The sequence below is a fragment of the Megalobrama amblycephala genome, linkage group LG19 (assembly GCF_018812025.1).
Source record: "Megalobrama amblycephala isolate DHTTF-2021 linkage group LG19, ASM1881202v1, whole genome shotgun sequence".
In the NCBI taxonomy this organism is placed as follows: Eukaryota; Metazoa; Chordata; class Actinopteri; order Cypriniformes; family Xenocyprididae; genus Megalobrama; species Megalobrama amblycephala.
In genome coordinates, this window is record NC_063062.1 from 13,879,186 (window position 1) to 13,906,096 (window position 26,911).

General features: G+C 36.4%; 2 protein-coding genes across 7 annotated transcripts in view; one reads left to right on the top strand and one right to left on the bottom strand.

Moving 5' to 3' along the window:
- The window catches only part of pard6a (par-6 family cell polarity regulator alpha), a 36,171-nt gene extending 28,220 nt beyond the window's left edge, over positions 1-7,951 (bottom strand). Inside the window, exon 1 of the mRNA XM_048168309.1 lies at positions 7,752-7,951. Within this exon, the coding sequence (XP_048024266.1) occupies positions 7,752-7,814 (63 nt within the window). The 5' untranslated portion in view covers positions 7,815-7,951. The remainder of the gene's footprint in view (positions 1-7,751) is intronic.
- zgc:158868 (uncharacterized protein LOC791147 homolog) lies at positions 634-25,815 on the top strand. Of its 6 annotated transcripts, none has more exons than XM_048168311.1 (10): positions 634-652; positions 9,457-9,569; positions 14,774-14,838; positions 20,118-20,173; positions 20,262-20,444; positions 21,094-21,148; positions 21,277-21,464; positions 24,267-24,431; positions 24,553-24,663; positions 24,757-25,815. In XM_048168311.1, exons 5-10 carry the CDS (start codon positions 20,298-20,300, stop codon positions 24,868-24,870), a joined length of 780 nt encoding a protein of 259 aa, XP_048024268.1. In that variant the 5' UTR covers positions 634-652; positions 9,457-9,569; positions 14,774-14,838; positions 20,118-20,173; positions 20,262-20,297; the 3' UTR covers positions 24,871-25,815. The 6 variants fall into 6 exon arrangements, with proteins under 6 accessions (XP_048024268.1, XP_048024269.1, XP_048024270.1 ...); XM_048168312.1 differs by lacking the exon at positions 634-652 and adding an exon at positions 3,595-3,613; XM_048168313.1 differs by lacking the exon at positions 634-652 and adding an exon at positions 6,932-7,398.
- The last annotated feature ends 1,096 nt before the right edge of the window (positions 25,816-26,911 follow it).

Here is a 26,911-nt window from a genome sequence, read left to right on the forward strand (position 1 = left end):
TATCAATAAACACAAAATAATGCACAGCACTTAGCTTGGGAGATCAATTATGACAGATCACGACCCTGTAAGATTTGCTTGAAATGTTAGAAAAAATTGTATTAAAAACAATTCCAATTTCTGGAAAGATTTTCCCATCGAAACTGATTGTATATTTACATGACAACAATGCACTAAAAACAGAAAAGTTTTTCAAGTGTGTTTTTTGCGTACAGATCCGCGAAAACGACTAAAAATGCTGTATTATTCTGCCAGGCCAGTAGTTGGCGATGTCACTTTGTAAAGAAACGTGCCTATAGACTGAACACGTAATACGTATGTGCATAATGTCACCGATTTTTTGTAGTTTAAACAGAGACGATAATGGTATCGTTTGCACTTTCAAACCCGTTTTCAAAAGTTTGTGTTTTCAGGCCCCCAAAACGCCATTGTCATGTAAATGAACAGCCAAAAATGCATACAAAGTAGTGATCGACCGATGTATCTGTTTACCGATATTTTTCCCGATATTTAAGTATTTTTCCATAATCGGGTATCGGTTTTGTAATATCGGATTTGCCGATTTACGGCGCCATCTTGTGGCCGTTTTGAGATTTCCGCCATTGCAGCCCGGGCGTCTGAGGAGATCAGTCAACAACAACTCAGTGCACAGGTAAAGTATATGTTCTACTTGGTTTGCTTTAATTAATCAACTTTATTTAACATAACAGACATGCACAAATTAGATCTGAGACATAAATTCCTGATATAGTTAATTTATGCAGCTTGTTTCTAAACAATTGAGACGAACTCATTGAGTCACGTAGTGTAATTCGTCATGTCCTGCCCCAATAAAGACGTAACTTTACATGAATTAAATAAAACAGACATGAATGAGTGCATGTTGAAAATAAAAGCGCTGAATTTAATTCTCGATCTGTTGTATTTGCTCACCATTAGTCTAGAAGAAAAAGTTCGTTCATATTGCTTAGCAACTGACGGATGATCAGGAGGCTTAAGCACGGCCACTGAATATCTTGTTTAAACACCCTAGATTATATTATCATTTACTACACAACAATTATTTCACTAATACACATATAAATATAGCCTACCGCTTTGTGGAAATTGATTATTTATTATCTCCATGCGCGATCGCGGTTGATTAAGTTATAGTCAAACAGCACTTTGTCAGTTGGCATTTCATGATTTAACGTTAGATTAAATTTAGATCATAAAATGCCAACTGACAAGTGCTGCTTAACTTTATATAGTCTCGGAAAAAAAAGTTCGTTCATATTGCTCAGCACCTGAATGGGTTGATGAACAGGAAGCCTCAAGCACGGCCACTGCATGAAATTTTTGACAAGATTATCTCGTTTAAACACCCTAGATTATATAATCATTTGATTTACTACATAACCATTATTTAGTTAATAAATATAAAGGGTTTTTTTGTATGCAAGGAGGGAGTGATTGTTATAAATAAAATGGTTTGTTCAGCTCATTTGTGTTGTAATAATTGTCAAAAACAGAAGTATAACAGTAAATAAATATCGGTTCTGCATATCGGTTATCAGGTACATAAACATGCAAATAATCGGTATCGGTATCGGTTATAAAAAATCAATATCAGTCAATCACTAATACAAAGATTTAGTTCAAAAATGGTTTAGTGTAAATGGCCACTTAGACAGTATGACAACAGAGAAGTATGTCTGAATTCATACTATTCGAGAAAAAAAAAAAAAAAATAGGCGAAAAGTCCCCGAATTACCTACTACTTCCGGTGAGATTCTCAAATGCGCATTCAATTTTACTATCTCATAAGGCCATGGGAGAGGATTTATGAATGGAGGTGAAGCAACATAACTGACACTGGTAGGTCATGTGATAATGACAACATGGCGGATGTAGTACGTTCGGATTACATTCATACTACCCACATTCATACTATATATAACATACATTTTTAACGGTCGCAAAGTAAGTTCGAACACACCGAGTGACTTGGGCATGCAGACACTTTCAGTGTCAGTTCTTGGTACCAATTTTACTTCCTCCTGCAGCTGCAGATTTGTTTGATGTGCACTTGCAGCTCTGAGGAAGCCATTAAGGTAAAAAAAAGAGCAGTGAGGAACAAAGGGAGGGTCAATCTAATCAAGTGCTACAGATAAAGAGAAAGATGAGAACAATGGCATTAAAAAGCTGAGCTTCTCCAGACCACACACACACACACTCTTGAGTGGATGGGGAATTCATCTCAAGAGCTCAGCTGAACATATTGGACAAAATCTGTCAGATTGCTCAGTTTATGAGGAGGAATTGCAACTGGGCCAAAGATTTTCTCCTCTATCCACTGAGAATAACTTTCATATGGAGATGGAGAATGCCAGTCCAAAACACGCAAGGTCATATTGTAGCTCATTTTGAATAAGGAGTCATTCAGTAGGTCACGGGGTGTGTTCTTTAAGATGCCATGTTCCCATTCACAAAAATAAAACCAAAGGCTTTTTTCTGTGGTAGATAAGAATGAAGGACATTGTTTCTCACAGGCAGCTGGTGTGTTAAATTTGACTATATAGAAATGCACAGAATTCTTTTAGATGTGATCAGGGACTGAAATTTGTTTAATCTTTTCTCTTTTTTATACCATTGTGTTGAAGTTGTCAAATTACTACTTTCATAGTCCAATCAATTCATGATGGATAAAATCGGGTCTTACTTTTTTCCTTGTTGAATATCCTCAAAAATATATGTTCTGATTACAGAAGTAAAATATTAATCTCCCAATTGGCAATAAAATGATTTTTACTTTTCCTCACACGTTGCGTAACATATTTGAATATATTCATCATCCCACTTGAAAACATTTCCATCACCTCCCCCTTTATAACAAGCTTCAACACCTTTGAAATAATTGCCTTTGTACCAAAATGACATTTTAGCTATTATTCTATAATAATCTTATTTTTCAACAAATTGAGGTCAGAAAAAACATTAATTTGAGCTGTTATGTGGGATCACCACAGTAACCATAGCAATACAGATAAAAAGGCCATACCTGTCATACTTTACCAATGAAAAAATAAAGGGCCTCTTGGAAAAAAAGACATCACTATGAATTGTTCAACACAAACCTCAATGTTCACTAAAAATGCCTTTGCAATGAGTAAGTGATAGATAATATGAGACAGGATCCCATTAAGAGCTGGAAAAGTAGAAAAGAAAACAATTCCTACCAATTTCCTCTCAGGAAGAAAAGAGTGTCACCAAACACATTGCACTGCCTGTTATGAAAACCAAAACCTCATGCAGGAGGATTCAAGTGATTAAATTAGCCAGTTAAGACGAAAATAATAATAATAAAAAATACACTATATTACATCCAGGCCAGGAATCCTACTAGACGGCCCCTCTGTTTACTATTCTCATCTTTCACACACATCTATGCACTGCCCGCCTAACATTTCTTAAGGATGGCAGGATAATAAAACATATCCTACTCTGTTTGGCAGATTGTGGTCGAGGTTTTCCAATAAGTATACTGGGCACACTGACAACAAACAACTCCAATACACCAGAGGCCAACAATAAGTGGTCTTTGTCTTTAGTAATAATAAGAGGCCATGAGGTAAATAATACAATACATGAAATATTTTAAATATCAATACAAGAGTAGTTCATGTTGCCTGTTGATATTCATTCATGCACCATCAGATGTAATCTACTAAAGATGGTTTCCTCCCATAAATGAGGCTTGTTTACACATCCGTATGGCCTGAGATATCAACAGACATTGTTTATCATAATGACATTTTAATTGAGAATTACTATTAAATAACAGCTGGTCTTCTAAAACAGCGGGTCTCAACTAGGGGCCGGGGCCCACTAGGGGGCCTCAGTAAACTTCCAAAGGGGCCACAAGATGACTTTAAGGGTTAGTTCACCCTAAAATGAAAATTCTGTCTGTAATTCCTCACCCTCATGTCGTTCCATACCCGTAAGACCTTCGTTCATCTTCAGAACACAAATTAGGATATTTTTGATGAAATCCGAGAGGTATATGACTCGTTCATAGACAGCAAAATAATCAACACAGAAAGGTACTAAAGACGTTGTTAAAACAGTCGACGTGACTACAGTGGTTCAACCTTAATTGTATGGAGCGACAAGAATACTTTTTGTGCACAAAAACAAAATGAAAATAATGACTTTATTCAACAATCTCTTCTCTTCCCTGTCATTATCCATAATGCAGTAAGTAGTGAAGGCTTCAGTGTTTACGTCTGAATGCCGGCTCAGTATTGGCCAAAGCTGATCACATGAGCAGCACGACGCATGCGTGTGATGCTGACGCAGGAGCCGGCCAATAACGAGTCGGCATTCTGATGTAGAACCTGGAAGTGCTGGATGTAAACAACGTATGAGAGTGACACAGAAGAGAAGATATTGTTGAATAAAGTCGTTATTTTTGTTGTTTTGTTTGTGCACAAAAAGTATTCTTGTCGCTTAATCAAACTGAGGTTGAACCACTGTAGTCACAAAAATCGACGGTTTTATGATGTCTTTAGTACCTCTATGGACCTTGAAAGTGTTGATTATATTGCTGTCTATGGACGAGTCATATACCTCTCGGATTTCATCAAAAATATCCTAATTTGTAGGGATGGGTATTGACACAATTTTCACGATTCGCTTCGATTCCTATTCACGTGCTTTCGATTCGATTCCATTCGATTACGATTCCATTCTATTTGATAGATTATTTTGGATGTAGTATTTCAGTTACAGTACATGGCAAATTTTCTAGAGGAAAAAAAATCTCAACTAATGCTGTAAACTAAACATGGGAGTCATTTGGTACTACTATAATAATACTGAAGGTTAAATTAACTTATTTATATACAAACACTTAAAAGTGCCATCGAATGAAAAATTTAATTTACCTCGGCATAGATGAATAACAAGAGTTCAGTACATGGAAATTAGTCTCAAACACCATTGTTTCCTCCTTCTTGTGTAAATCTCATTTATTTAAAAGACCTCCGAAAAACAGGCGAATCTCAACATAACACCGACTGTTACGTAACAGTCGGGATCATTAATATGCATGCCCCCAATATTTGCATATGCCAGCTCATGTTCAAGGCATTACACAAGGGCAAAACATCTGGATGTGCACAGCTAAATCTTCAGACTAGGTAATCAAGCAAGAACAATAGCGAAAAATGGCAGATGAAGCAATAATAACTGACATGATATCATGATATTTTTAGTGATATTTGTAAATTGTCTTTCTAAATGTTTCGTTAGCATTTTGCTAATGTACTGTTAAATGTGGTTAAAGTTACCATTGTTTATTACTGTATTCACGGAGACAAGAGCCGTCGCTATTTTCATTTTTAAACACTTGCAGACTGTATAATTCAAAAACACAACTTCATTCTTTATAAATCTCTCCAACAGTGTAGCATTAGCCGTTAGCCACGGAGCACCATCAAACTCATTCAGAATCAAATTTAAACATCCAAATAAATACTATACTCACAGGAATCGATGCTTGCATGCAGCATGAATGATGAACACTTTGTAAAGATCCATTTTGAGGGTTATATTAGCTGTGTGAACTTTGTTTATGCACTGTATTATAGTCAAGAGCTCGGGGGCAGGGGAGCGCGAGATTTAAAGGGGCCGCACACTGAATCGGTGCATATATAATTATGGCTCAAAATAGGCAGTTAAAAAAATTTATTAAAAAAATCTATGGGGTATTTTGAGCTTAAACTTCACAGACACGTTCAGGGGACACCTTAGACTTATATTACATCTTTTAAAAAGACGTTGTATGGCACCTTTAAATTACACTCGATGATTTTATTATAAATAAAGTTTAGAAATTTTACATAATCATATTTCTACTCCAATTCATTTTTGAAATATAAACATTTAAATCGTGGCTGTCATAACCGATTTATTCAAACATGCATTAAATATTGAAGAACATAACGTAAAACAGTGCATAGCTATATTTATCAGAATGCTGCTTTCTAGAGTACACTTTTCTAGCTGACTAATGAGTTTATGGTCACTGAATATGTTTTTTTGAGGTAAATGTGACGTTACGTGACATTGTTTACAAGCTTTTTTATTGATGTTTTTCCGAGGTTGAAACACTGATTAAGCGATTACACAAGACATGATACGGATTTCAGTAAGTTGATACAGTAGTATCTTTTAACATACCTTCAGATGTATATTTCACGCTGTAACTGGTATGAAAGCGGAGGAGAGGATGTTCACATGCGCTCGTGCTGCCGCTTCTCTTTAACTGAGGCGCTAAAGCGATCTGTCACGCCACATTAAACAGTGCCAAAACGGTATTTATGTTTTTAATCTCATAATAAGATGGATGTCATTTGAAATCTGAGACTTTGCTTCATATCAAAAGTAACAAAGCACAAAGATTATTGTGATTTATTGGATCGGAGGCGTGCTATTCTGTTCATTCATCAACCGAAAACAGATTCTTGGGATTTAAGAATCGAGATCGGTTTGTAAAAATGAGAATCGATTAAAATCGAGAAATCGATATTTTTTACACAGCCCTACTAATTTGTGTTCTGAACGGGTGTGGAACGAGATGAGGGTGAGTAATTAATGACAGAATTTTTATTTTGGGGTGAAATAACCATTTAAATGATTTAAAATAAGCAAAATCAACTAAAAATCTTTCCCCCGCTAAATTTTCACCCTAATAATTTTTCACATTTATCGTTTATCAAGTTTTTTTTCCCCCGTCAATTAATATTTGGTCAACCAACTGAACCAAGCCTCTTCTCATCGACTAACGTTTGGTCGACTATTATGAGGCAGCCCTAAAGATATTATCATTTCACTGTTCACGGATGCATCACAAAATGAAAAATCCGAATTTGATCTGGAGCCGGCAGATTTGACAGAACGCTTTGACGCTCCGCTCCACTCGTAAACATCGATCCAGTTCGGCTTTTAGTGTGTGTTGCTTGGCGACACTCAAAGCTTGATGTTTTGGCTTCTTTATAGGAACAATTTTCACCAGCAGAGAAGAAATACACAAATTAACCGGTTAATAATTGTCTGAAACGTTAGATATTTAAATATTTATAGAGCAATATCGTGCTGTAGCACTCAACATCAGCAAGGTTATGATTACCTGTGGCCTCGTGCCAGCTGAATTCCAAACAAACAAATTGTTTTATTGCTTATTAATACCTGCTTATTTTAATTGAAGAAAAACAGGCGAATCTATCTTGGGTCAATACCCTGAACAAGCGTCTTATCGAGTTTATGTAGTACACAGCTCTGCTAATTTGCCTCTCAAATGCATCATTACGACCTGATTCTTCTTGGACTGCGGGATTCGGTTCTTCGTTATTGGTGTGTAACATGCATAATCAATCAACAGGGCCCAATCGCCTCATTGCGCACGTCTGTATATTAGTAGGGTCCTTCACACTGCACCAGAACCGCATATCACATCACACGAACCGAACAGAGAGACCTGCTGTCATAATGATCCCAGCCAAACGCGCTCGTCTCGCGCCTCGTAGTCTGACACATACAGCACCATCAGCGTTTCTCTCTATGGATGGATTAGTACACAAACCCCTACCCTGATGCGCCGGATTGAAAACCCTCCAATTACCCCGTGGAGGGCTGCGTAAACAGCAGTGTTTACATACGCACGCTGTCAAACGCAGCCTAATGCAACATTTATGGGATGCACTTACTTTACTCTTCACCTCCACCACACTCTCCTCGTTTTTCAACGGCGTCCTGTGATGCCGTGACATGTTTGCGGTATGTATATTCCCACGGGCAGTATCGCACTAGAGTGCCCCTAGATACTGGAGTCAGCAGCCAGAGATCGTGTGCGCAGCATGAGTGAACTGACAGTCGCGATCCGCAGTACTGCTTCACAGGCACGGACTGATTTGTTAGAGCGGTTCGCCCGGGGGTGGGCGGAGCTTGCGGCTTTCAATAACACTGACGTCAAGCGGACCGCCGTTAGAAGGCGTGGCCGTGCGTAATTGTCACATGTAAGCCTAATGTTCCTTTGACTTGACCCCTCAGGGTGGGATATAAAAATTCCTCATGACTCAGTGAACTCATAGTGTTAAAAGATAATAATAAACAACATTAAATGACGTCATGACCAATAAGAGAAGGTTCAGCAAAATTTCCATTCTCCAGATCCTCAGGTTTAAAAATATCAGGTTTGTTTTGTGGTTTCTTGCCAGATGCATGGTGTCTTTCCATTGCATTGGAAATCATGGACCTTAGGGGAGACTGGGGCTAGTTGTCACATTTCGTACGCCAGCGAATATTTCTCAGGGTAGGTTTTTTGAGTCAATTTCTATATTAGCACATAAAAGAAATATTAAACACCTTTTGTAAAATCATGATTCAGTCATGGGCCATGTTGTCCCTCTTTATGAGGTAAGCTGTCACAATGAAACCTGACTTAACTTATAATAAGCTGTAAATGAAGTAAAATAATTAGGAAACATGGAACAAATAGCAAAAATAAAAAATTTGACACTGTGACAACTTCATATATATATGTATATGAAGACTTCAGATGCAATAGCCTCTAAGTGCCATCTGAAATTTTCTTGTGAAATGAGCATTTTTATCAAGCTCGTATGTTTATGTTCAGTAATTTCATAAATAGGTCTTTTTCATTGCCATTAAAGTGAAGTAACTGAACATAAACATAGAAGCTTGATAAAAATGCTCATTTTATAAGAAAATTTCAGATGGCACTTAGAGGCTTTTGCATCTGAAGTCTTCATATATGTGATATATATATATATATTATATATATATATATATATATATATATATACAGTAGTCAACATTTGAAGTGGAAAAAAGTTCATCAAAATTGTACTAAGAAGAAGGTTTTAGGACAACTTTGATGCAAGTACCACTGTATCTTCTGTATCTCTCTCTCTCTTTATATATATATATATATATATATATATATATATATATATATATATATATATATATATATATATATATATAGAAATATAGAAATGGGAAAACAAAACAGAAACAAAAGTTAATAGAAAAAAAGATTTCCCAAAATCATTTTAATTTATTATTAATAATATTAATATTAATTGTATTAATTCTAACTTTCATTTAAATAATAATTCTAACTTTAATTTAAATAATTGGTAGTCATCCTGCTGTCCCGTTGGAAGTCTGCTGAGGCCCCCTATAGGTCCTGGCCCCCTGGTTGAAAACCGCTGTCTGTTCTCTCAGTAAATGATTTTATACCATTATACCAAAATTATCATAAAGCCATTTGTGTACAAAAATCTGACATTTGCCCCCCCCCCCCAAATCTTTTTCCCTTTAGTCTGTTTCAGCCACTGGTCTTAATTAAATCTTCCCTTTCTTATGTTTTCCTTGTTGTGTGTCCAGTCTCTGCTCCGCACACCCTCTCCACGGGCCTCTCTCCAGCTCAGATGATGATGGAAAGCAGAAGAATGCCGGAATGTGGAGGGAGATGATAATCCTGGTTGCTCATCGCAACGGTCAGTACTTTGATCTACTCTGCATTTGGTCTAGACCCAACAATTTCCTGGAATATAGCATAGAAATAAAGTTTGAGTACATGTGTATTGGTGACTCAGCTGACCCATGAAGTATTTGAAAAGGGGGTGTTTTGGACAGTCTTCAGACAACATTTTTAAACTCTTTTACATTTGATTATTCTTGGGGACATGAAATGTCTGGAGAATTTTTAAAATATCTTTGACACCTGACCAAGTAGGTAAAGTTATCTCCTCTGGTTCATGCATGTACTCATACTTAAAGTATTTAACCTGTCAAACCAGATGTTTGTTAGATAAGTACCTGCTGAGGCTCGAGGTCTGTGGAGTGACGTTTCGCATGAGAAGCAGAAACTTGAGAAGCAGTTTAGAGTTAGTCAACCTTTCTAAAATGACTCACTGTAATCGTATATCACCACAGGAAGACACGTATTACGCGTCGCAGAAGGACAGAGGTGGAGGTGATGGGGGCTTCAAAATACAGAGACTCAGGTGGTAAACCTGGGGTTTACTGTTTAAACAGATGAATGGGTTCATTATACTCATCCACTGAGTATTAGTTTCTAAAACAACATCACTATTTAAGTTTGTAGTTGCTTAGGTGATGGATGCTTAAGAATGTGAGCTATTCAGGAGAGGTCTGGTTAGTACAAGCTGATAAGATATGTAATACTCCCACCTCTGCTCTTCATCGGGCCTCATATAATCGAGGAAATAAGAGGTGAAACTGCACTTGAATTATCAGAAATTGTTGTCATCATGACCTGTTTTGTTTTTTGTTTTTGAGAGAGAGAGAGAGAGAGAGAGAGAATGTGGCAGATGATTTACTAATTTCCTGTAATCTGTCAGCGAATGGCTCACAGTTTACTTGATCTCAAATGAAGCAGGCACCATCTACAAGAATATAAAGATATGCAGTACAAATTATGTCCTTGAGAGTCATTTTAAGCTGGATATAACCAGTCGGTTTAGATAAGTGACTTTTATATGAAAAAGTAGCCTCCTAACAGAATAGATCTTACTCGCCCTCTCACATGAAATTACATAGATGTCTCATACCTCAGTCATGTCAGCAGAATGAACAAACATGCCGATCATACCTGTCTGGAATCACAAGTATTTTTTGTTCTCTGACCACGCACTGAATTATTCAACTCAGGTGTTTACATCCCTTTCGTCTACTTGAGAGTGTGTTCAAACAGAATGATCATTTCAATTACAAAGAGTCAATGCACGACTGTTTTCACCGTAGATAATAAGAAGAAATGTTTCTTGAGCAGCAAATCAGCATATTAGAATGATTTCTGAAGGATCATGTGACACTGAAGACTGGAGTAATGATGCTGAAAGTTCAGCTGTGCGGTCACAAGAATAAATTACATTTTAAAATATATTCAAGTAGAAAAAAAAAAAGAAAAAAGAAAAAAAAATATATATAGTAGTAATATTTCACAATGTTACTGTTTTACTGTATTTTTGATCAAATAAATGTAACTTTGGTGTGCAAAAGATACTTACCGACCGAAACTTTTGAACAGTAGTGTAGATGGTGTGACCTTGGACATGTGACGAGTTCTAAAAGCAACTAACACCTGGTGAAATTGTTCAAAATAGCGTTCTAGCTTGCAACTAAAATGGTCGCAAATGTGACTAAAGTCAATTTAAAAATTCCATTTTTTAAAATGTACATTTTAATTTAAAATGTAACCGGGACAACTTTGTGTGCATCTCTATATACAATAACAGCATGAGCCGCGGTATCCATTTCATGAACAAATAAGTCTTATGAAATGGTTCTGTTTAATGAGTACAAAGATTAAACAGTATTGAATCTGACTCATTCAGTCAGTAAACCGTTCAGAGGTGTCATTAAACTCCAAATGAACTACAAATCATTTTTCGGTTAAGTCTGATGAACCAAGAATCATTAGTAGTAATTAAAGATATATTTGAAGTTTTGTTGTAATGAATGTTGTAAAAAAAATAATTCAAATAATTTACAGAACTATAAAAGTGGTCATTTTTTAGAGGTTTAGAGGTTGAATCAGTTGTCAAAGAAACTTAAAGGGATCATGACCTTCATTCTGATTCTCTGTGCAAGGTGTGTAACATGTTTGGATGACAATCAACACATTATATGGACAGGCAGAAATATTCATAGAAAACAGATTGACATTGATGTGGCACAAATACAGTCAGTATAACTACAACGGCAGCATCAAATTAATCAAATTAGTAATGTAATCTATTACACTGCACATTGAAGGTTATATAATCTGACTATTTTTGGATTACTTTTCGTTTACTTCTGACCTAACTCCTTTATCACATTAATTTGAATAGGATAATCTTGTACCATATTGACGTAGAAATACAATGCGAAAAAAAAAAAATTATGATCAACAACATGAAGTGCATTAAATATTATATCACGTCAGTGTATTCTCAGACTGGGTTTGTGAGTTTAATGAAAAGCTATTAAAGTCCCCATGTGGTGAAAATCAAGTTTTTAATGTTTGTATGTCTCTGTGGTGTTTTTAATTTGCTTTAAGACAAACCATGTGCAATTCAACACCATTGCTGAGTATTTTCTCTTTAAAACTATAATGATCTAAAGAAGGTTTGAAATCGCTGGCGTTTCTTGGGTCACAAGCTACTTAGTAACCAATCAAGTCAACGTGCCAGCATATTAGCATATTGACCGCTCTGAATCTGAAACAGGGGAGTCTCAAGAAAAGCTAGGTTATCTTGGTGTATTTTTCTGTTGATATCAAAAATAGTAGATTTAGCAATATAGTGGGTATATGATGTACAAACCCGATTCCAAAAAAGTTGGGACACTGTACAAATTGTGGATAAAAACAGAATGCAGTGTGGAAGTTTCAAATTTCAATAATTTATTAATACAACATAGATGACATATCAAATGTTCAAACTGAGAAAATGTATCATTTTAAGGGAAAAATAAGTTCATTTTAAATTTCATGGCATCAACACATCTCAAAAAAGTTGGGACAAGGCCATGTTTACCACTGTGTGGCATCCCCTCTTCTTTTTATAACAGTCTGCAAACGTCTGGGGACTGAGGAGACAAGTTGCTCAAGTTTAGGAATAGGAATGTTGTCCCATTCTTGTCTAATACAGGCTTCTAGTTGCTCAACTGTCTTAGGTCTTCTTTGTCGCATCTTCCTCTTTATGATGCACCAAATGTTTTCTATGGGTGAAAGATCTGGACTGCAGGCTGGCCATTTCAGTACCTGGATCCTTCTTCTATGCAGCCATGATATTGTAATTGATGCAGTATGTGATCTGGCATTGTCATGTTGGAAAATGCAAGGTCTTCCCTGAAAGAGACGACGTCTGGATGGGAGAATATGTTGTTCTAGAACTTGGATATACCTTTCAGCATTGATGGTGCCTTTCCAGATGTGTAAGCTGCCCATGCCACACGCACTCATGCAACCCCATACCATCAGAGATGCAGGCTTCTGAACTGAGCGCTGATAACAACTTGGGTTGTCCTTGTCCTCTTTAGTCCGATGACATGGCGTCCCAGTTTTCCAAAAAACAACATCAAATTTTGATTCATCTGACCACAGAACAGTTTTCCACTTTGCCACAGTCCATTTTAAATGAGCATTGGCCCAGAGAAAACGCCTACGCTTCTGGATCATGTTTAGATATGGCTTCTTTTTTGACCTATAGAGTTTTAGCCGGCAGCGGCGAATGGCACGGTGGATTGTGTTCACCGACAATGTTTTCTGGAAGTATTCCTGAGCCCATGTTGTGATTTCCATTACAGTAGCATTCCTGTATGTGATGCAGTGCCGTCTAAGGGCCCGAAGATCACAGGCATCCAGTATGGTTTTCCGGCCTTGACCCTTACGCACAGAGATTGTTCCAGATTCTCTGAATCTTTGGATGATATTATGCACTGTAGATGATGATAACTTCAAACTCTTTGCAATTTTTCTCTGAGAAACTCCTGTCTGATATTGCTCCACTATTTTTCGCCGCAGCATTGGGGGAATTGGTGATCCTCTGCCCATCTTGACTTCTGAGAGACACTGCCACTCTGAGAGGCTCTTTTTATACCCAATCATGTTACCAATTGACCTAATAAGTTGCAAATTGGTCCTCCAGCTGTTCCTTATATGTACATTTAACTTTTCCGGCCTCTTATTGCTACCTGTCCCAACTTTTTTGGAATGTGTAGCTCTCATGAAATCCAAAATGAGCCAATATTTGGCATGACATTTCAAAATGTCTCACTTTCAACATTTGATATGTTATCTATATTCTATTGTGAATAAAATATAAGTTTATGAGATTTGTAAATTATTGCATTCCTTTTTTATTCACAATTTGTACAGTGTCCCAACTTTTTTGGTATCGGGTTTGTATATTATGATGTATATCTCCACTGACGTTCTAAGTTGTTCAAAGCGTTTGTAAGGATGCTAATTTTTAGAAGGCAGCCGTCTCTGAGATGATGAACGGGAACATGGTTTGTGTAACAGTAGCAACACATCATTAGTTGTTTGATAACGTGCAAGCAAAAGGCTGATCATATTAATTACCGTTATGTGTCCGGCATAGTAAAAAGTGATACCATTGTGCAGCGTTTACCTCAGTAAGTTGACCGAGTGGATCTCTGAGCTTGTGCGAATGAGTGGAGGCGGGGCTAATTAGCATATTCATAGATCCATGTAACTAAATGAAGCAAGTGTGTAGAGTTACATTCAAGATATTTTAAGGCATGAAGACATTTTTTTTCAAAGGAAAAAAACATTTAAATATGTCATTTTGGTGGTCAAAGATGAGTTTTAAGGGATACAATTATTGACTACAGGGGGACTTTAAGTAATAAAAATTAAAATTATAATTAAAATAATTCAAATTAAACTAAATAATTTAAGAATAAAAGCAATCAAAATTTACTGCCACTGTGAGAATATCATATAATCATGTAATCAATAAAAAAGTAACTGTAGTGTGATTACGAGTATTTAAAAACATAATATAATCTATAAATGCATATTACATGTAATCAGTTACTACCCAGTACTGTGTGTGTGTGTGTGTGTGTGTATATATATATATATATATATATATATATATATATATATTGAAGGATATTTGCTTAAAGTGTGCCATTTGAGCATCATTTATTGTTCTCTGTTTAGATTCCCAACACAGCATGATGGGAACATGAAGTCTTTCGTGGCGCTCCAAACATGGAAATGACGTAGTAAGTATAGACCAGCTTTCATTAATGTTTGATGAGGTACGAGGCTGGTGATATTTTTAATACAGGGACACTCAGTACTGCTAAAACTGTTCACGCACCAAAGATACGCTCGGACGTACAGGTTGTGAGGAAAGAAACGTGGAATGTTTGTGTGGGTTTTCGAGGTGTGTGTGCATTTATGTGTAAGGAATGCTGCCAGACTAGCTGGTACACTCCACTTTGAGGACTCTACATTCCCCTGGCTCTCCCACATCCCTCAGCAGGTTACCAGACCCAAGCCGCCAGCCGTCAGCCTCTCAGCTGCCTACCCAGCATTCCACAGGCTTTAGCTTAAAGAAAAAAAAGAATTCCTGGCGTGGTATGATTGGCCTCTAGCTTGAGGCTCATGCCCTCTGTACTGTCACACAACTCATACGAACAGGCCAAGAGACAGGGAATCGCTATCTAGTCATGACATATGCGTGTTTGCTGCAGGAAATTTAAGGATGCCCACCTGTGCATGGCCTGAACATGTAGGATCGATTTACTATATTCCTCTCTACAGCGGTTTTGAATTATTTTTTGGCTTTCTGGTCAATAAGTCCTTGCCACCTTCCCAGACTGGCATCGTTTAAGTCAGTATGATGGAGGTACATGAATATTGGCCACTGGCCTCCCATCTGAAATCTGAGAGCTCAAGCTGGAATGTGAGACGTCACCTGGTCACCATGGTTACGTGTCTGTATCAGCTGCTCTTTGTCCTAGTTTGAGAGGACGGGCTGTTTTGTGTTTTCCTCTGTTGTGAGTGCTTGTGAACAGGTATGAGAGTGAGTATGGGGCAGTTATAGTCTGTTTTGTGTCTCTTTTTTGTTTGTGTGTGATAAAAGATCAGTCAGATGACCTTGAACTTGAAAAAAAAAATGTTTAAAGAAAGTTTACTCAGTTCCATATTATTTTACACAGACAATTGTTCATTCAGGCAATGTTTTTTAACCTTTTTTTTTACCCTGGTGACATAAGTAATTATGTTGTGCCACCTAGTGGCCATAATGTCTAATTTTATTTACTTCTGCAATATACAGGTGCTGGTCATATAATTAGAATATCATCAAAAAGTTGATTTATTTCACTAATTCCATTCAAAAAGTGAAACTTGTATATTATATTGATTCATTACACACAGACTGATATATTTCAAATGTTTATTTCTTTTCATTTTGATGATTATAACTGACGGCTAAGGAAAATCCCAAATTCAGTATCTCAGAAAATTAGATTATTACTTAAGACCAATACAAAGAAAGGATTTTTAGAAATCTTGGCCAACTGAAAAGTATGAACATGAAAAGTATGAGCATGTACAGCACTCAATACTTAGTTGGGGCTTCTTTTGCCTGAATTACTGCAGCAATGCGGCGTGGCATGGAGTCAATCAGTCTGTGGCACTGCTCAGGTGTTATGAGAGCCCAGGTTGCTCTGATAGTGGCCTTCAGCTCTTCTGTATTGTTGGGTCTGGCATATCGCATCTTCCTCTTCACAATACCCCATAGATTTTCTATGGGGTTAAGGTCAGGCGAGTTTGCTGGCCAATTAAGAACAGGGATGCCATGGTCCTTAAACCAGGTACTGGTAGCTTTGGCACTTTGTGCAGGTGCCAAGTCCTGTTGGAAAATGAAATCTGCATCTCCATAAAGTTGGTCAGCAGCAGGAAGCATGAAGTGCTCTAAAACTTCCTGGTATACGGCTGCGTTGACCTTGGACCTCAGAAAACACAGTGGACCAACACCAGCAGATGACATGGCACCCCAAACCATCACTGACTGTGGAAACTTTACACTGGACCTCAAGCAACATGGATTGTGTGCCTCTCCTCTCTTCCTCTAGACTCTGGGACCCTGATTTCCAAAGGAAATGCAAAATTTACTTTCATCAGAGAACATAACTTTGGACCACTCAGCAGCAGTCCAGTCCTTTTTGTCTTTAGCCCAGGTGAGACGCTTCTGACGCTGTCTGTTGTTCAAGAGTGGACATGCTGGACAGCTGAAACCCATGTCTTGCATACGTCTGTGCGTAGTGGTTCTTGAAGCACTGACTCCAGCTGCAGTCCACTCTTTGTGAATCTCCCCCACATTTTTGAATGGGTTTTGTTTCACAATCCTTTCCAGGGTGCAGTTATCCCTATCGCTTGTACACTTTTTTTCTACCAATCTTTTCCTTCCCTTCACCTCTCTATTAATGTGCTTAGACACAGAGCTCTGTGAACAGCCAGCCTCTTTTGCAATGACCTTTTGTGTCTTGCCCTCCTTGTGCAAGGTGTCAATGGTCGTCTTTTGGACAACTGTCAAGTCAGCAGTCTTCCCTATGATTGTGTGGCCTACACAACTAGACTGAGAGACCATTTAAAGGCCTTTGCAAGTGTTTTGAGTTAATTAGCTGATTAGAGTGTGGCACCAGGTGTCTTCAATATTGAACCTTTTCACAATATTCTAATTTTCTGAGATACTGAATTTGGGATTTTCCTTAGTTGTCAGTTATAATTATCAAAATTAAAAGAAATAAACATTTGAAATATATCAGTCTGTGTGCAATGAATGAATATAATATACAAGTTTCACTTTGAATGGAATTAGTGAAATAAATCAATTTTTTGATGATATTCTAATTATATGACCAGCACCTGTATTGTCAGCATCCTGATTAGAATGTCCTGTCAGAAAAAAAAAAAAATATATATATATATAATATAGTCTGAGTTCCTTAAATCTGCTTTAACTTTTTGTAAACATTTTAAACAATTTTTTCATTAAATGCCATACGATTTTTTTTTAAAGTATTTTTGATGAAATCCAAGTTTTTTTTATCCCCCATAGAAAGCAATGAAATTACCACATTCAAGGTCCAGAAAAGTTGTAAAGACATTGTTAAAATAGTCCATGTGACTACAGTTGTTCAACCCTGAATGTTATGAAGCAACAAGAATACTTTTTGTGCGCAAAAACATAATGACTTTATTCAACAAATTTTATTCAACCACTACAGTCATGTGGACTTTACACAATGTCTTTACTACTTTTCTGGGCCTTGAATGTGGTAAGTTAATTATGTTGCTTTCTATGGGGGATAAAAAAAATGTCGGATTTCATCAAAAATACCTTAATTTGTGTTCTGAAAATGAACAAAAGATTGGAACGACATCAGGGTGAGTTATTAATTCTTCATTTGTTAAAATGCTTAAAAAATCAAGAAATAATCTTTGAAAACATGTTGTATCATCCTACACAATTTTGCCTTTGAAGTAAATTTATCATGTTTTAAGGATGTGTGGACATTTTTACTGTAAAACAAGACTAAAATACTGACTTGTCAGCATAACAGTGGCATTACATTGATGGAACCTGCATGTTTTGGAAATAGCTGTTAGCTAGTCTAGCTAGTCTGAGAAGAAAAGGCTTTTGTAGACTCAGGGAGGGACGGAGTAAGCGGCACCACTTGTTAAACATTTACTGAACTTCAATGTTCTGATCAAAGCGTGGAAAACACTATTCCCGTTGGTTCACTAGTTGGTCCGATGCAAATCTTTGGAGAAACAAAAAGAGGAAAAGCCTTAAAAAATGTTTTCGAAATTATCCGCACGCCTTTTACCTTAAAGGTTTGTCCTTGTTTAGTTTTACTAGTTTTCTTTAGTACGTTAATGGCATGACGCACTATGATGTATATCAAGATCTTATCAACATTTCTGACACGTGCAGTTGCATCTGCATCATATTTCATTGTAGCAAGTCATTGTGACACTTAAACTAGTTTTGCTTCTGCAGCTCTGCTGTTGATAAAGGGTGCATTGTGACGCATGACACGAGATACACATGTGCAAATCATGTACAATTTATGCAGACATACATACTTCTCCTAAAATGCAACTAACTCAGCATATGATCACAACTTGGTGAAAGATTTACAAGCAAATATAATTATTAATTTAATGGCTGATACGCCACCTTAAATTAATTTTATTATAAGCAGTTGATTATGTATCCTTTTGGTGTTGTCGCTAATATTATTGCTTATAAAACAATGTTCTATTTTATCAGAAGACACTGATCCAACTAATATTATAAAGACTTTTGGTGAAAGTCAAGCTGAGAAACAAAGGCCTGAATCTGATCATCAACAATGCTGGTTTGATCCAAAAACAGGGAAAAAGATGGTGGAAGTGTGCAAAACTAATACCTTAAGATAACTATGTAATGTTTAGTCAATATGCAAACACTATTCAGATTGTTTACATATTCAGTGAATATACAGTATAAACCTCTGTATAACAAGATCTGTTCACTTTCACAAATTGTGCAAGTTTTTGAAAGAAGTCTGTAATTCTCATCAAGGCTGCATTTATTTTATATAAATACAGTAAAAATGGTAATATTCTGAAGCAATATTTTTGTAGATACCATTATTTTTTCAGGATTCTTTGATGAATAGTAAGTTTTAAAAAGCATCATATTTGAAACATTGAGACATTTTTTTGTAACATTATAAATGTTTCTACTGTCACTTTTGGTCAATTTATTGTGTATTTGCTGAATAAAAGTATTAATTTCTGTCTAATAAAAAATAAATCTTACTAGCTCTAAACTTTTAAAAAGTTAGTTTATTTTATAAAAATATAAGACTATATTTTTTCTTACCCCATTAGTAATTTTCTAAAATTGTTTTAAGGATAAAGCACACTATTTTGTTAAATTCATGCTTAAAATAAGATTAATATATAAATATTAACAATTAATTTATCTTGTTTTAAGGATGTTTAGATATTTTGAAGGTGACATAACAAGCCTCAAAGAAAGACAGTCGATTGGCAAAACTGATTACTCAACTCATTTCTTGTGTGGTTCACATGAGCAGCTTTAGCAGTTTAACGTGTATTTCCACATCTGTTTGTGTTCTAAAGAACAACTTCATGCTGGAAATGAAACTGGATGGCATTCTTGAATTCATTCATTCTTATGAAATAAAATATGATTTAATAACAATATAGCATCTAAAGCATCTAAACCTATATGTATCTATGTATCTTTGTTGTTGGCCATAAATGAGTCAAACTTAAAGAAGAGAAAATCAGATAGACAGTTTCTTCCCTTGCATTTCAATTAATGTATGGTAACAGAATGATAATGAGACACTGAAAACATCTGAAATGTTACCTGTTAATCGCAGTTTAACACTGCATGTCTCATTTGCATGATTCTTTGCATGAAAACACCTGCTAAATGAATAAATGTAAATGTTTTCTCTCTGTCCAGGAAGAAGAAGGCTTTGTAGCCTGGGAGGGACTAAGAAGCGTAAGCGGTGACACGTGGTAAACATTCATTACTCCATACCACCATAACACTCCCACACATCCAATACATACACACTAACATACATGTACGTGCCTTCCATTGTAGACTGAGTGTAGGTCACAGACGAGACTCTGACTGATAATGGCATCTAGAATATGTGACAGTGTTCTGGTGACCGGATCAAACCGTGGAATTGGACTTGAGTTGGTTCACCAGTTGGTTAATTCACCCTCGTCTCCACTTCAGATCTTTGCTGGTTGTAGAGACCCAAATGGACCAAGAGCACAGGTAAGAAGCTGTGATGACTCTATACAGAAAGGTTCTATTAGTTTACATGAGTTAGTTCATTAGGTAAGTTAATGATAATTATTGTTAATTCATGTTTGTTTATAATATATAAACTAATTTTAGTTACATTCATTTATAAAGTTAATTTATAAAACTTAATTATTATACTTAATTATATAATTTACTTAATTCATATAATTTTGATTATATACAATAACTTAAAATGTTAAAAAATTCATTTAGATTAATAAGTAAATGTACTGTTCATGATGATGCCAAATGCTAATGTTAACAAATCAAACCTTAAAGTAAAGTGGTGCTGAAACTGTAAAAAAATAGATATTGTCGAGATTTTAGCTTAATTAATGCCATTGATTTGATTGATTAAATTCAGTCAGGGCCAGTGTACTGTGTGTTATTTGAAAAACATATTCTCGATATTTGTTGAACTTTGTACCATCTATTCCAGTTTTACAAAGACAACATACTATAGATGAGTCATTGTACCACTAAAACGAGTTGGGTAACTCAGATGTTCCTGTCCTGCATATATAAAGTGAATTGTGACACATAATTTGTGAATTTGTCAGTTTATGAAGATGTATATTCCTAAAAAGTTCCTGAGAAGCACGTTTATCTTGTCTTCCAGGAACTCCAGGAACTAGCTCAGAAGCACCAGGATGTGATCACGGTTGTCCAACTGGGTAAGAGATTCATAATGAAATAATGGACATTGCTGTAATTTCATGGTTGATTCATGGTTCAGTTCATTAGGACAGTCATTGTCTCATAGTAAGCTAATATAATGTTGTTCTACCTAATTTTTCAAAAGACACTGATAGTGTAACTAGTATCACAGAGGCCTCAAAACTGGTGGAAGCCAGGCTAAATGGCAGAGGCCTGAACGTGATCATCAACAATGCCGGTGTGAATATCCCAGGATCTCTAGCAGAGACAGGAAAACAGGAGATGGTGGACGTGTACACGACTAATGTTGTAGGACCCATGCTCATCGCAAAAGTGGGTGAACCTTCAACACTGCGACAAATGATTTTCTTACTTAGTATATTTGTCTTGTTTTTCATCACAAATATCTAAAAATACATATATAAAGATGTTTACTTGAGAAGGAAAATTATCTTACTTGATTTTGATAAATGATTTAAGTTTATGCTCAAAACAAGAAAAATATCTGTCTATGGGGTAAGAGAAATAATCTTGTTTTTCCTTTGAATTTGAATTTTTTTTACCCCACTTTTTCTTGTTTTGAGCGTAAACTCATAAATTTGAACATTATTTTTCATAAAAATAGACTTGGGGCCCTATTTTTACAATCTAAGCGCATGGTCTGAAGCGCATTGCGCAGGAGCGCTTAGGGCGTGTCCGAATCCACTTTTGTTAGTTTTGTTAGTATGGAAAAAATGGTCAGCGCAACAGGCACATAGTCCAAAAGGCTTGTACCTAGTCTCTTAATGAGTCATGGGTGTGTTTTGGCCGTTATGTGCAATAAACCAATCAGGGTGTAATCTTCCATTCCCTTTAAATGCCAGGTGTGCTTGCGCCATGGCGGATTGCTATTTACATGGTGAAATGTATAGACACTCTCAACCTTACGAGTCAGTTTAATACATTTTTTAATATTTGGCATGTTTGCGTGCTGCTGCTCATCCCTGTGTACGTAACAAGCAGAATGTATGCACGTTGTGCACCCGCCTATACAGTAGGCGCATATTACTAACACGCCCTTTCAATAACAAAATAAATACTGCACCATTGACTTTGGACCAGGTTTTTGTTGGTCAATAGCACAGTCGTTTTCAGTTGCCTCAAAATAGCAACACGCCAACAATGCTCCTGAACACACCTCGTTTTCAGACCAGCACGCCCATGGGCAAACAGATGGCCACGAGTGCATTTGCTATTTAAACAATGTGGGCGCAGAATGTGAAAAAGATACCTGCGTCAGGCTGAAACTAGCAAAAAACATTTGCGTCGCATTGCTCTGGGTGTATGATAGGGCCCTTTATGTCTAAGTCATTTTGCTTCTCAAATAAATCTATCCTTATTTAAAAGTGTCCCTATTATGCTATTTAAAGGTGCCCTCGAATGAAAAATTGAATTTATCTTGGCATAGTTAAATAACAAGAGTTCAGTACATGGAAATGACATACAGTGAGTCTCAAACACCATTGTTTCCTCCTTATATAAATCTCATTTGTTTAAAAGACCTCCGAAGAACAGGCGAATCTCAACATAACACCGACTGTTACGTAACAGTCGGGATCATTAATATGTACGCCCCCAATATTTGCATATGCCAGCCCGTGTTCAATGCATTACACAAGGGCAGCCAGTATTAACGTCTGGATGTGCACAGCTGAATCATCAGACTAGGTAAGCAAGCAAGAACAATAGCGAAAAATGGCAGATGGAGCAATAATAACTGACATGATCCATGATATCATGATATTTTTAGTGATATTTGTAAACTGTCTTTCTAAATGTTTCGTTAGCATGTTGCTAATGTACTGTTAATATGTGGTTAAAGTTACCATTGTTTCTTACTGTATTCACAGAGACAAGAGCCGTCGCTATTTTCATTTTTAAACACTTGCAGTCTGTATAATTCATAAACACAACTTCATTCTTTATAAATCTCTCCAACAGTGTAGCATTACCCATTAGCCACGGAGCACTATCAAACTCATTCAAAATCAGAAGTAAACAATATAACAGTATACAATACTCACATAATCCGACGCATGCATACCGCATGCATGACGAACACATTGTAAAGATCCATTTTGAGGGTTATATTAGCTGTGTGAACTTTGTTTATGCTGTTCAAGGCAAGCACGAGCTCCGTGGGTGGAGAGCACGGGATTTAAAGGGGCCGCAGCATAAAATCGGCGCGTTTATAATGATGCCCCAAAATAGGCAGTTAAAAAAATTAATTAAAAAAAAATCTATGGGGTATTTTGAGCTGAAACTTCACAGACACATTCAGGGGACACCTTAGACTTATATTACATCTTTTAAAAACATAATCTAGGGCACCTTTAAAGGTTCCTAATTTTGTTTTGGATGTCTCCTGCTATAGGTTTACATTCATCCAAGGTCAAAAAACACTAATTTTCTCATATTATACATTGCACATCACCTTATTTCTCAAACGGTTCATTCAAAGATTTAATCTCTTTAAACACCTCCTTTCCGCAAGCTTCCTCTGCTCTGATTGGTCAGATGGCCCAGCTGGCCCAGCTGTTGCGATTGGTCTACCACTTATAGCGTGTGTTTGGAAACAAAATGCCTCATACCATATCTGAATTTCAACTCTGGAAGCTTCCCTCAACACTTGATCAATTCCAGCATGAGTCCTTCTCCATTTGAAGTGCATGCAAAGTGGATTCGCAGAAAACAGCATTTTCCCAATATGCTGACAACACAAACCAAACTCTTCCAGCGCTGAGCTACAGTGTTTGAGGGCAGGTCAAAGCAGACGTTATTTGTGGCTAGCATTATGCAAATGTATTACATTTTTACGTCGGTGGTATGTAACAGGAAGTGAGACTAGAATTGCTGACGACTTGTTTCGGCAGTTCAGAGCTTTTTCTTTCTTTTAGGAGACAATAACTTTGATCTTTAAAACTTTACAGACCTTTTACATTCACATACAGCTATATTACACCCTACATGAAAGGTAATATACGAAAAAGCATAATAGGGGCACTTTAAGAATGTTTTAGATTTTTTTACTGGAAAACAAGACAAAATATTGAGTATGAAAATAAAGTTTTGCTATGAAAACTAATTTGTTTTCAGAATTTCCATCCGCTCCTGTGCAAGGCTGCAGCTCAGTTTCCTCATCAGACAAGCATGTCTTGCAGTAGGTCGGCTATCATCAATGTGTCCACACTGCTGTCATCCATCACCAGATGCCCTGAGAATTTCTCCAGGTCTCCAATGTACCCCTATCGGGTCAGCAAGGTACAGCAAGGCTATAGTCAACAAAATGTGAACGTTTTTTCAAGTAACGTTAACCACAGACTTTATTTTACTCTTAAATCACTATTAAAACTACTACATCATGACTGTGTCTTGACTTCAGGCTGCACTGAACATGTTAACTCGCTGCTTGGCGGAGGATTTTAAAAAAGATGGCATTCTAGTTATGGCACTCCATCCAGGATGGGTCCAGACCGAAATGGGAGGCCCACAGGTAATAGTTTCCAAATGTGTTTTTATATTCATCTCAGTGGTTTACTTTCTTTGGCATTCTCACATTTGTCATTTTTTCTCATGGCACCCTCAGGCTTACCTGACGACAGCTGAGAGCATCAGCGGTATGATGAAAGTCATCACAAGCATTACCGAGAAAGACAGTGGAACACTTTTAGATTGGGAGGGCAATAACATCCCCTGGTGATTGCACAACTCATCTTGTGTGTGTCGTTTGCACATCTTAAGTTTGACATGTACTTCCACATCTTTGTCTGTCTGCGGTTTGTCTGTGAAATTTTTTCCTGCCGCTCTTCTAGTGCAACACATGAGTTTTTATCTCACTGTAATGCATGTGAGGAAGTTCTCATAAAAACAGGTTTCCTATGTGTCAAAGTTTTTCCTCTAACTGATATTTGTATTACAGACTTTCCAAATTTAGTATCAGCAATTGTAATAAGATTAGCGGTGAGATAATAAGAGAATGAATAAGTAAAAAAAAAAAGGAAGATGAGGAAAAGTTAAAAGACAGAACCAAATGTGACAAAGCCAACCACAACATGTCCTTCTTCAAATGAAATTTCCAGTAAGGACAATGAAGTTATGTTCAACAACAAAGAAATTATGGGCTGTAAGAGCCACACTCCATGCTATGCTCTGATAATTAGTGAATATTTGGTAAACATTAACATTATAGTCAATCATTCAAAAATGCATGGGTACAGTGCGCCCTCTAGTGTTACATGAGTGTAGAGCAGTGGTTTTCAAACTTTTGACCCCAAGTCCGCCTTTGTCCAAGACAATATTTGAAGGTCCTTCTATTTAAGATATTTACTTTGTTATGTTTGTTATAATAAAAATAAACTCTCTCTATACTGTATATAATGTTAGTTTAATGTTGTTATCTTTTATTTAATTTTTAGTTTTAGAAAATCAAAAGGAAATATAAGAAATTATTGTCTACATGAACAATTTTAAGTTTATTTTAATAGCATTTTAATTATTTATTGAAATCTATCTACACAAGGACATTGTCACAAAAGCGATATTTAAAGGGTTCACCCAAAAATTTAAATTCTTCATTAATTACTCACCCTCATGTCGTTCCACTCCCATAAGACCTTTGATCATCTTCTGAACACAAATTAAGATATTTTTGATGAAATCCGAAGGCTCAGTGAGGCCTCTAATGCAAGCAAGACAATTAACACTTTCAGTGCCCAGAAAGCTACTAAAAACATATTTAAAACAGCTCATGTGACTACAGTGGTTCAACCTTAATGTTATGAAGCGACGAGAATACTTTTTGTGCACCAAAAAAACAAAATAACGACTTTATTCAACAATATCTAGTGATGGGCGATTTGAAAACACTGCTTCATGAAGCTTAGAAGCTTTACGAATCTTTTGTTTCGATTCAGTGGTTCGGAGCGTGTATCAAACTGCCAAAGTCACGCCCCCCAGTGGTGAACCATTGAAATTTCGAAACAGTTATGATATAAGGAAGCCTTGTTTACTGAAATCAGCTGACTTTGGCAGTTTGATACACGCTCTGAACCACTGATTCGAAACAAAAGATTCGTAAAGCTTCATGAAGCAGTGTTTTGAAATCATCCATCACTAGATATTGTTGAATAAAGTCGTTATTTTGTTTTTTTGGCGCACAAAAAGTATTCTCATCGCTTCATAACATTAAGTTTGAACCACTGTAGTCACATGAACTGTTTTAAATATGTCTTTAGTAGCTTTCTGGGCATTGAAAGTGTTAATTGTCTTTCTGGCAATGCAGGCCTCACTGAGCCATTGGATTTCATCAAAAATATCTTAAGATGAACAAAGGTCTTACAGGTGTGAAACGACATGAGGGTGAGTAATTAATGACAGAATTTACATTTTTGGGTGAACTAACCCTTTAACTATCGAGTCCAAGTCCAGTTACACAAATGTTTTAACAGTTTTTTGTTTCTTTCAAAGTACCATTTTATGTTTTGTTTTTATTTAAACTTTTTTATATGCTTTATTTTTATGGGGGAAAAAAAGCCTCTAATAGGCTGTTTAATGGCAGATTGCATTGTGACAATTTACCCCATGTGTTGCATGACAATTAAAGACTGAACTGTCATGAAAAACCCCTTGACATTACATAAAGTTTGACACTGTCTTTTTTCATGTCTTATATTAGCAAGACTGTAAACTAAAAACGTAATCAAATAAAACAAAACAAAGACATCAATAATAGAATATAAGAC

Excerpts from the sequence above, each read along its gene's own strand:
- zgc:158868 (XM_048168311.1), top strand. The coding sequence starts at position 20,298 with ATGGCATCTAGAATATGTGACAGTGTTCTGGTGACCGGATCAAACCGT. Across the intron at positions 21,149-21,276 it reads GATCACGGTTGTCCAACTGG|ACACTGATAGTGTAACTAGT; the intron begins GTAAGAGATTCA and ends ATTTTTCAAAAG. Across the intron at positions 24,432-24,552 it reads ACCCCTATCGGGTCAGCAAG|GCTGCACTGAACATGTTAAC; the intron begins GTACAGCAAGGC and ends TCTTGACTTCAG.